The following is an 11,301-nucleotide window of genomic DNA, read 5'->3' as shown; positions in this document are numbered from 1 at the left end:
GCTAAAGTGTTTGTGTAAATACTTTGCACCTTAGTCTTACCCCTGTATGTGGGGTAAAAGGCGCACATTGCCACCTCATATACGTGTTTTAAACAAACAAACAAACAATGAAATAAACAAACAAACAAACAAACAAACCACTTTTATGATTGATTTTCACACTAACTGTTGCTCCTTCTATGTTCAATGAAAACATCTATATTTTTTCTCCAATCATTTACTATGGGAGTAATAAAAAAAACACATTTTTCTTAAGGTGTAATAATTGGAATAGTTATTATGAGTAACTAAATAAGTAGGCCTAGCCTACTATCTAATGGAACTGACATGGAATCTAGTGATAAGCCATTATTGGATTATGGAATAATTATAAAAACGGCTTGCCATACGCCCTGTGTGCCAGATTCTGGGAAATGAATCCCAATATCAATTTTCTAAACCTGTCGTCAAAGGTTTTGAACAATCGTCTCGTGTTCATTGGATCTTTGGGCGGCGATTCCGTCAAATCAGGTTTGAGGGAGGTGTGATCTGCGGATCTTCACTCGAACATCAAGATTTCTTCTCGAGCTCCTCCGCCAGATGAGCGTTTCCGGCGGCGAGTGCCAGAACATCGACACAGCTGCTGTTATGTGTCTTTTCTTTGTTTGCTCTGACACTCTGGCAACGGTAAGTGTGTTTCTCTAGTGTTGTTTTAGAACAAAGTAGTTGTTGTTTTTGTGCTGAGTGACAACCGAGCCAAACTGTACAGTGTGTAACACTGCAGGGGCCAATAAATTCCGCGTGTTTCTGCAGTAGATTTGTTGCGTCCAGGTTTCACTTAAACATTTCAATACCCGCAACTAGTTTTATTTCCAGTTCTCTTAATGCTACCTCTTAAACTTATGTTAAGTAATACATTGAGCAGTTGGGATTGTAATGGTGCAAAACGTCACTCTCCCGTTTACTTTGCGGTTAATTTTTAATGTGTAAATTTGTAATCTGTAAATTTGTTAAAAGCAATGTTTGCGTGTTGCGTGTCCAATGAAGACTAGTTATTATCATTTCCGCTATTGCCTCGTTAAAGATTAACTTTTTCACTTGTCTTGGACGTGTACGGACAAATAACGTTGGTGTCCTCATGCTTCCTGTGTTTTAGGGTTGGAAAACAATAAAAGACACGCCTTGTAAGCAGCAACATTGGCACACTTTTGATATGTAAAAGGAAAATTTCAAATGGTGGCTAATCGCATCATTAGGACTACAGCATCAGGGAGAACTGGCCAAACTGGCAACAACTGAACGACTAAAGGGATTTACATAAATGAATGTCTCTAATAATGGTATTAAATTATACCTGCGAGGCTTATGACAATTCAGTGTACTACTTCTACAACAAGACTGGCAAGAACATCAGCGCTGAGTGGCGCGCACATGACTATGTGGTGGTCGGCCTCGGGCTCCCGATTTGCATCTTTATCATTCTGGCAAATATGTTGGTCGTAGCGGCCATAATCATCAATCGACAGTTCCACTTTCCCATTTATTACTTACTTGGGAACATGGCTGCCGCTGACCTCTTCGCCGGCATCTCGTATCTCTACCTTGTGTTCCACACGGGGCCGTGGACTATCAAATTGACCATCAAAGAGTGGTTTGTCCGTGGGGCTTTGATCAACATGAGCCTGACCGCCTCTGTGGTCAACCTTCTGGCCGTGGCAGTGGAGCGTCACCAGACCATCTTCACCATGCAGCTGCACAGCACCATGACCAAGTGGCGTGTGGTGATGCTGATAGTTTTTATCTGGTTGGTGGCGGTCATCATGGGTCTGGTGCCCACCATGGGCTGGAACTGCGTTTGTGACCTGAGAACCTGCTCAACGGTAGCGCCACTATATTCCCGCAGCTTCCTGGTGTTCTGGGCGGTCCTCAACCTCCTGGCCTTCTTCATCATGGTGGCCGTCTACACACACATCTTCATCTACGTCCGCCACCGGAATCGACTGATGTCGCCTCACACGGATCAGCCCACGCACAATCAGACCGTTATCAGCCTCATGAAGACCATGTCCATGATTCTGGGTAAGGCCTTGACTCTTATGTAGACTTCGGGCGTTTGGGAGATTACTCCGTCTGAGTGAAACTCTTCTGAAACCTTTTTTTGTGTCTCTTAACTGTATGGAGAAGTACTGTTAACTTGTTTTAGGACAAACAAGTCTGTCAGCCCCAAAACAAGTTAACCAAACCGGTTTGGCACAGATTTGCTTGTCAAGCACTCGCTTGTTTGAGTACCTCGAGCAGGAATCGGTTATTTAAGTTACCCCTAAGGCTGTAGGCTGAGGCTTCTGCTTGTGGATTTAACTGAAGTGGTGTGAGCAGTGAGCACATGGTGTTATTGTGAGGAAGTGTCCATAAAATGAAATGCAATTTATACATTATATATTATAGTAGTGAATGATTTACACACTTATTCTGAAGAATAATTAAATATGTATCAAATATTCTAAAGAGTATCTTGAAATGGGAGTCAACACTTTTGAAGTTATATAAAAAAACTAGCAAAAAATTATGCACAAAGATGCAGGGAAAATGGTCTATAATAAATATCTTAAAATATGAAATGATCGAACTTTGACAAGGAAAGATTAGTTCCGGTTGTAAAACATCATGTGGTGATATTTATTAATGAATGATATTTGTAAAGAAAACATTTGAAAAACATCAATTATCTGCAAAAACATAAAACAAATACCATAAAATGTAAGTAACTGGAGAGTGTACTTCAGAGAAATGTCACTTACATTTTAGTGTTTAGGTACTTTGAGTTCATGAAACTGCAGCTTAACAGTTTAAACATCTAAAAATATTTGCCAAAGTGCAAAAACGTCAAAAACACCATAAAATGCGAGTAACTGGAGAGGGTTACTTCAAATGTTCAGTGTAACTTCACTTGAATTTTTGTATTCTCACAAGAGGTACTCATGAAACTGCATCTTAAAAGTTTAGGCTAAACATTAAACATCTAAAACATTTACAAATATTTGAAAGACTGCAAAAGTCACACAAATAAAGGAAAATCGGGAAGTACTTCAGGGTTACTTCACTCTGTGTTTAGTGTAATTTCATCTGAATTTTAGTATTACAATTCCTGTGAGGTAATTTGAACTCATGATGACCTCTTAAATGGTGAAGAAATGTTGATTGAGAGCAGATGTCCTTAAAATCTCAGTTGGTACAAGAAAATGTGGCATTCTCCTTAATGCCAGTCTTTGGATGTACCCCCCACAGATGTGTTTAAACAATTCTTTTGAAAATACAAACGCATTCTGGGTGCAAACAGGGAAAGGAAGTTGCATTAACTGACCAATGGCAAGCTCTGTAGTGCTTGAAAAGGATGTCTTGGTGAGGTGATGAAAACTTGCATAATAGATAAATGACAAAGCCTCGTTGCATCAAATAGCTGACGACAAGTGACAGAACAGAAGTTATTTTACATAACACTGCCCGATTTGATTAATTTATGTCTTTAAATCACATGCGGCAATATTTTTTACCTTAAAACATCTTAATGAATTTTAAATTCATGAGGATGTCTAGTGGCGGACCCTGGCTGTAACACTGGGCAGCAAATGAATTGGAAGTCTTGCCTATTCATGCAAAATAGCTTACTTCTGCATTGATAATAAGGTGGATACATTATTGGATTACAGCAAACAAATTTGGTCCTCGTTCCTGATGTACATGCACTGACATACCGCTGCAAGTTTGATTTATTAAAATAAAAGGTATATGAGGGACAACTACTTAAAATCAAAACTTGCCACTAGATCTGGTTACACGTCATCAGTTAAAGGCAGGGTAGGCAGGTTTTTAAAAAAAAAAAAAACTTTTTCCCAAATTTTTTTAAACTGTCTTTATATACCAATACATAATTTAAATGTAAGTACTCTGAAAAGGAGAGTATAAAAATCGAGTGTCTCTAGTCCTCTCAGTGCTGCAATAAACACAGCTACTTATTCCATTCACTCCCACCCCCTCCCTTCTGGGCTCCTTCCAAAGCCACGCCCCCAAAACACATGAACGCGCAGTGAATGAAGTGCAGTGACATCATGTCAGAATCACATGTAATAAAATACCTAACTTTAGCATTATGAATATAAACTAGAGATGCACCGATTACAATTTTCTAGGCCGATTCCGATTTTTCATTGAGTTTGACCTGCCGATACCGATTTTAGCCGATTCCGATTAAATTTTTTTCTAACCACTTTACAGCACACACAAATATTTATTTTCGATCTTTTCTTTAACCCTTTCACGCGTAAGTTTAAAAATTCTAACTGACACCCCCACTCCCAGAGTGAGTTTTTTCAAGGTGAACGTTCCCTTTAATGTTTCCATGGGGACGCGTCACGCGATACACCGCAGCCACAATAATACTGTATGATAGGTGTGTCGCTTTTATTTCGCTTTTCCTTTTTTATTCAAAATATTATAATATAACAAACTTGCTTACCATGTCAACTAGCCTATCTGATATTCCGATTCTCAAATACGTGTAAGTGAGTGTGTTTGGTCGTTTAAAAACCTTTATAAATAATCTTGATCTATAACATGAGATGGGCGCCGCAATGTTGTCCTGTCAGTCGGATTTAAAGCACGCGAATTCGTCAGTTTCTCCCGAAATAAATGCAAGAAAGTGGCCGGTGAACTGAGAAGAATAGAGTAAACACTGCTTAGTTGTGATATATGACAGCGCTGAACGCGTCCGACTCTGGCTCAGCGCCAGCCAACGCGCAAAAGCACAGTTTGAATCTGGCAGTTATGCGACGTCACTGAACATTCTAAATGTGGCACCGTAACGTTACTCAAGGGGCACAGAAATAAAAATCCCATATATGAGACCATACCTCTCAAAAGGTTAATCATGCTGCGCCCGAGTGCATTTGACCGGCATAAAATCGGCATATGTCAGACTGACCGGCCGGTCGCCGGTCATGGCCGATCACGTGAAAATCGGCCAATTCCGGTCACCAGCCGATCAATCGGTGCATCTCTAATATAAACAACTAACATGGCTGTTAGTACTCACTATCAAGCTAGCATATCGATACTGGTAAAGTTTAAAATATGAGTTTGATTCGGTAACAAGCTAGTAACATAAGGCAAAGCTAAAAACAGGTTGCATTGATACACGTTTTCCCGTTACCATCAGTTACACTGTGATGAAGGTGAATTTCGTGTAAGATTCATAACATATGCGGTGTTTTGCATGTAAGAGCTTCCACGATGAAAGCACTGTTGGCTCTGATGAGGACTAACATTACACTCCGGAGACAAGTAACCTACCTTTTTTTTACCTTACTAGTTCCTTTTTTTGCCTTGTTTGCCTTCGCTGACTGTATATGCAGGTACTGGGAATTTTGACTGCTCTTTCTCTGCCATAATTGTGATTCTTCCTAGCTTCCGTGCCTCTTCGCCTCCTCGAGTCAAACGGGTGCGCGCATGTGGACAGCTCCTGTAGCAGCAGGGGTGGTAGCCATGGTAGCGAGGGAGAGTGACAGTCGCCCAGCCAATCATTTCATTCGTTCCGAATGAGCTGTGTTTATTGCAGCCCTGAGAGGACTAGAGACACTTGATTTTTATACTCTCCTTTTCAGAGTACTTATATTTTAATTATGTATTGGTATATAAAGACAGTTTAAACAAATTTGGGAAAAAGTTTTTTTAGAAAAAACCTACCTACCCTGCCTTTATGTATTTATCCACTGACCTACAGAATATGACAGTATGGTTGGCATAGATGGACGATAAAGTTATGAAATGAAATATTTCACAAGTTCATTTGAGCAATTGAATGAGTCTAAGATTTACTGCTGTCCTTTTTACAACAAAGTGACATCCATGAAATTCATACACTGACATAAAGTTGCTAACTCTAAATTCATTAAATTAGTCAATTAATTAATAATGTCAATGTAATATCATCAAATAATAGGCTACTACGTTTTGAAGTAACATTAGCATTAACCCAAACACCACTTTTATTTTTATTGATATTCTTATTGTATTTGGCCTGACATAACAACATTTATTCAATAAATTAAAAATGTTTTGAAAATTGGTTTTGGTTTATAGTTCTGTATTAATAACAAAAATGGTTAATTGTTATTTATTTATTTTTTTTCTAATTTAGAGGCTCCATATCTAATCTTGCCTATAGGGCACTAAGTAAGCAAGAACCAACTGAGGATATCAGGTTGCCTAAAATGATATCATGGCCACGTTGTGTCCTCAACAAGCCAGTACTAGGAGTTCCCTCCAGACTAACACAAAATGGCAGACATCAACTTCATAACTTATGCAGCCTGAATTACACTGTCACATGTTTTAGCGGTCTCATGGCTGAATGAACAAATATGCAATAACAACTCTTGTTAAATACTCACTAAAAGTCGTAATGGTTCCGTTTTCTTCACTGATACCTGGTGAGTCAGACCTGACGATGCTGGGTTACATTGGGAAAAAAAAATGTATGTAGCTTATTATGTGTAGTTATCTTCTAGTCATTGATTAGCATATTCTGTCTTGATAATCTATAAATCGTGTTCAGGGGGCGGGTTTATGTAAATTCTAGGGTTGGTGATGTCACTAACCCTGGATGAATGTGTTTGTAGTCCTTAAAAAGCTATTTCTTTAAAAGCAAGTATCTCCCTTTGCTTTGAACTTTGAGCATTGTAACTTTGCAGATGTTGTTTATGCTCAAACAGTAACATTACACACTAACTGAAGTTAAAAAAGTGAAATCATCATCAACCACACACCCCTAAAATACAGAGTTCAGTACTCACCATAACTTAAATGACGAAAAATCTGTCTGGAAATGATGTTCTGTCGTCGTCCTTTGACGACTCACTCTCCCGCGCATTTTTTTTTTTTTTTTCAAGGCTTGTTCGGCAAAAAGATTTTTAAATACTTGATGGATTGGCTGAACACAATTTAATATGTTCAGTTTATTTTACCTTCAGACTAAAATTACCACAATGCATCTTTTTGTTTGGGGATAATTAGTTGGAAGCAATTTGTTGAGTCAGTATTTAATTGTCAGTTTCCAAATAATTTCAATACATATACATACATATATATATATATATACATATATATATATATATATATATATATATATATATATATATATATTTATTTATTATTTACAAACAAATGTTAATACTCTTGTTACATTGAGTTAATTTGTTAACATTATTTAATGCATCAGTTATATAAACTAACAACAAACTTTTACAGCATTTTTTGATCTTGGTTAATGTTCATATCTACATAATCTTGTAACATTTTTGCTGCATAAATTATATGTGTGTGTGTATGTATATACTGTAAACGTGTGTGTGTGTGTATGTATACATATATAGATAGATAGATATAGATATATATAGATGTGTGTGTGTGTGTGTGTGTGTGTGTGTTTTTGTAGGAAGTCTCTTTTTGCTGCTCACCAAGGCTGTAGTTATTTGATTAGAAATGCAGTAAAAAAGCAATATTATTAAATATTATAAAATTTTTAAACAACTGTTCGGTAATTTAATATATTTTTACATGTAATTTATTCCTGTGATTGCAAAGCTGATTTTTTGAAAAACAAACAAAAAACAACTTTAGTAAAACATGTTTTTTTTTTTTTTTTACTATCGCTTTTCATCTTTAATGCATCTTTAATGCATCTTTGCTGAATAAAAGTATTCATCTTATCTTACTGACCCCAAACTTTTGAACGGTTGTGCATTTATGAATACAAATTAAATGCTGGCAAAAAAATATTGGTCATTGTTAGTTTGTGACACTTATTGCAAAATATTAATGCTCATTTTTACATTACGTTTGAGTCATTAAATTGAAACCGTATTGAAAATTATGTAAACATCAGGCACGGGTTTGTCCGTGTGTGTGAAAATTCCACCTTTTATGTTGTGAAATGTCATTGCCCACGAAAAATATACTCGTGTTAATTGTTCACAGTATGTTACAGTATTACTGTATAAAGCGTTTCGCCAGATGATGCAAGATTTCGTTTGCATGCTTCAGTGGTTATCAGTGATGCGCGGGTCAATGTATAAACAACCCGCACCCGACCGACGTTTTCAACTAACCCGCCCGCAACTCGGACCGCAAAAAAAGAAAAAGAAAATATTGTACCCGACCCGCTTCCTGACCCGCATTTTTTAAAAGTAGTAAATGCTCATCGTAGCGTCATTGGGCCATATAGGAACTAGGGGTCGATAAGCTCATAATTTGTACTAAAATAGTCTAAATGTTTAGTTTTAAAAACAAATTTAAAAAGCTGGCTATGTCTATTTTGATGTTTCTGCGCAAGTTCAGCAGACAGTGGGGTTCGGGTTTGTTCCGATCAGAGCTCGTGAGCGGAGAGCGCATTTCTGAATATTCCGCTCCGCTCGCTCATTCCGCAGGGTCGCTCGCTCAACCCAGAATGGCCTGCTGGTTCGAAAATATGTGGAATAAGGGCTGCCTCCGACTAAAGTTTTTTCCTAGTCTACTAGTAGTTGTTCATTTAAGCCATTCGTGGACAAATCGCCCCTTTATATTAATTGAATTACTTAAATAGGCTATAGCCTACAGGATAATAAGCGTTATGACCGCACGCATACAGATTGCCACAAAGAACCGGTTAAAGTAATGATTATGAATGTCTAAATTAGCAAGGAGACATTTAATTGTTTAGTAATAAACTGGTGTTTTCTGTGTCGCTGCAAAGATGAAGTTGACGATGCGGACTCGCCATGAACGCCAGAGAGAAATGCACATTTCATATGGATTACATAATCAGAGAGTAGCCTATTTATTTTGGTTTGAATATTTTCATTTAAAAGTAGACATTTCAAGCTTTCTGTAATATATAGCCTATATTTCTCGAATCTGTGAGGCACAAGCTGAGTTTCGGCGCCCTCCAGTTCACGTGCAATGCAAGTGATCGTGCTGGCGCCTTATTACATTGCCTGCTATATATTTGCTTCTTATTTATTAAATACAGGCAATTGATTGATAAAACATTGATCAAAATGAAGATACAATTTATACAAAACGAAAATCTTTTAAAAAGAGTTTTCTATAAAACAAAACTTAATGAAGTCGTCAAAATCATGTTTTACCAAAAACAACGCTGTTGCTAAGAGGGCGCCAGCGCCTCTGCCTTTCAGCGCCTCTGCCTCGCGAGTGTATGATAGCCCTGAAGACACCTAGCAATGATATACCTTTAGTTAAGTTATACCTTAAGCGTCTTTGTAGCGCGCTAAGAGACAATTTATTGGGAAACACAGCCCAGGTATGATGCGTATGATGCGTAATGGAGATTCCAAAGCGGTCAGAACCATGGAGAGCGGTCGCGGATAGGTCTGTCCTATGCACCGAAACTTTTAACAATGCAACAAAATATTTAAAGGACATCAAGCTATTAAAATCTATATTATGTATACGCACAGACAATATAACAGTAGGCTATATTAATCAATATTTTTTTATTAGGTTAAGCAGTGATTGGATAACGTTTTTTGTTTTATTTTTTAATTTAAGGCCCACCCACAATCAGTCTGGCCCATCCAAAACTGGAATCCTGGCGCCGTGGCTGGTTGGTTGTGCCAGTTTTGTGGCTATCTAATGTGTAAATAGCATCGCAAGAAGTACACATGACAAAGCCAGCACTTTGGTCATCATCTTTCATTATTTCGGCAAATGTCTCCCACACTCCAACAGCTTCCACTCCCCAGTCTTCGCCTTTTCTCTTGCCGCCTCCATCTCTACCTGCAGACTGAGCTCGTGCGTCATCGTACTTCTTACCAGTTATTCAGCCAATAAAGTGTAGGCCTATGTATTTCATAGAAAATTGTCTAGTACTATAAATTACAAAGGTTTAATTGGCATCTTTATTTCAAACGACCCGACCGACCGTGACCCGAATATCATTAAAAATATTTTTGGATGACTCGTAACCGCGGGTAACCTCATTTTAAGTAACCTCATCAACGCTCATTTTGGATCAACCCGCGCATCACTGGTGGTTATCACCAAACTACCACTGCATCAACAACTTTTTTCTCTCTCTCTACAGGAGCCTTTGTGATCTGTTGGACGCCGGGTCTAGTGATTCTCTTACTGGATGGTCTCAGTTGCAGTAAATGTGAGGTTCTTAAATATGAGAAGTACTGCCTGGTGCTGGCTGAGTGTAACTCTCTGGTGAACCCTATCATCTATTCGTTTCGGGACGAGGACATGAGGAACACTTACAAACGCATTCTCTGCTTCCCTTGGAGAAGAATGCGCCAGCATGAGGGGCCTTCTGGCATCCGCTTTGAGTCTGTGAAAACAGGGGCTCCCCCTGAGAAAAACAACTATAACTCCACCAGTTTAGAGCCCATTTCTGAACAAAGCCTATTGAAATGATAGAAAAAGAATTTCTCTCTGTAAATAAATGACTTTGTATTTGCTTAGTGAAATGATCACAGCGTGTACAAAGAGTAAATAATACTTCATTTTTGATAAGCTTGTTTTGGTGCGTGTTTTTGTCTCTCTTTGACAATAGATGTATTAGTGGTCTTTTGTGTCAGTTAGTTGCTCTGCTGCCCACAGGAAGTGTTTCTTTTCCCAAAGCACAAGCATTAATATTCATAAAAGGCCCTTTTTGGACCATTTTGTTTTGTTGGGAATGAGATCTGACGGATCAGGAAAAATACCAAGTCTAAGACTGACAGCGTGGTGCAATTATTGTTTCTAACAAATCAGACTTTTTTAGATTCTCATTTTAAAGTGCCCTTAGTATAGTCATTAACGAGTTTGTAATATTATTTTTGAAGTCTGCTAAAAATATTTACATGAAATGTAAAAAAAAAAAAAAGTTACAGTTCAAAAACCTTTTTCTCATACTCTACATTGCTGCAGCACCTCTTTTCTTCCTCTGCCTGAAATGCTGTTTTAGATCATGTCTCTTTAAATCCGCCTTTCTGAAAAGCCCAGTCTGCTCTGATTGGTTGGCCGGCCCAGTCTGTTGTGATTGGTCAACCACTTATAGCATGTGATTGACTTCATGAGCAGCTATAGAGCTAAAGTCCCGCCCCTTCCGCTAACCCCACTGGACCTCTAGGTTGAAAAATAGTCAATGCAAGTGAATGTGAGAAAATAATTTTCTGGTCCTGTTTGAATTTTGCCATGAATGTGAACATGTTGTCTGTGAATTTTTTATATATTTTTTCGTGTGAAGAATGCTAGAATTTAGCGGGTAGAAGTTTGATACGGTTAGAC

General features: G+C 38.1%; 1 protein-coding gene across 1 annotated transcript; it reads left to right on the top strand.

Moving 5' to 3' along the window:
- The first annotated feature begins 401 nt into the window (after positions 1 to 401).
- Positions 402 to 10,697, top strand: lpar2a (lysophosphatidic acid receptor 2a). Its single transcript, XM_084435209.1, has 3 exons — positions 402 to 666; positions 1,136 to 2,058; positions 10,115 to 10,697. Exons 2-3 carry the CDS (start codon positions 1,305 to 1,307, stop codon positions 10,444 to 10,446), a joined length of 1,086 nt encoding a protein of 361 aa, XP_084291335.1. The 5' UTR covers positions 402 to 666; positions 1,136 to 1,304; the 3' UTR covers positions 10,447 to 10,697.
- The last annotated feature ends 604 nt before the right edge of the window (positions 10,698 to 11,301 follow it).

Source organism: Rutilus rutilus (assembly GCF_951802725.1).
Source record: "Rutilus rutilus genome assembly, chromosome: 1".
NCBI classification, from domain to species: Eukaryota; Metazoa; Chordata; class Actinopteri; order Cypriniformes; family Leuciscidae; genus Rutilus; species Rutilus rutilus.
The sequence above is the reverse complement of the archived record's forward strand: the minus strand, read 5'-3'. Positions and strand labels throughout refer to the sequence as shown.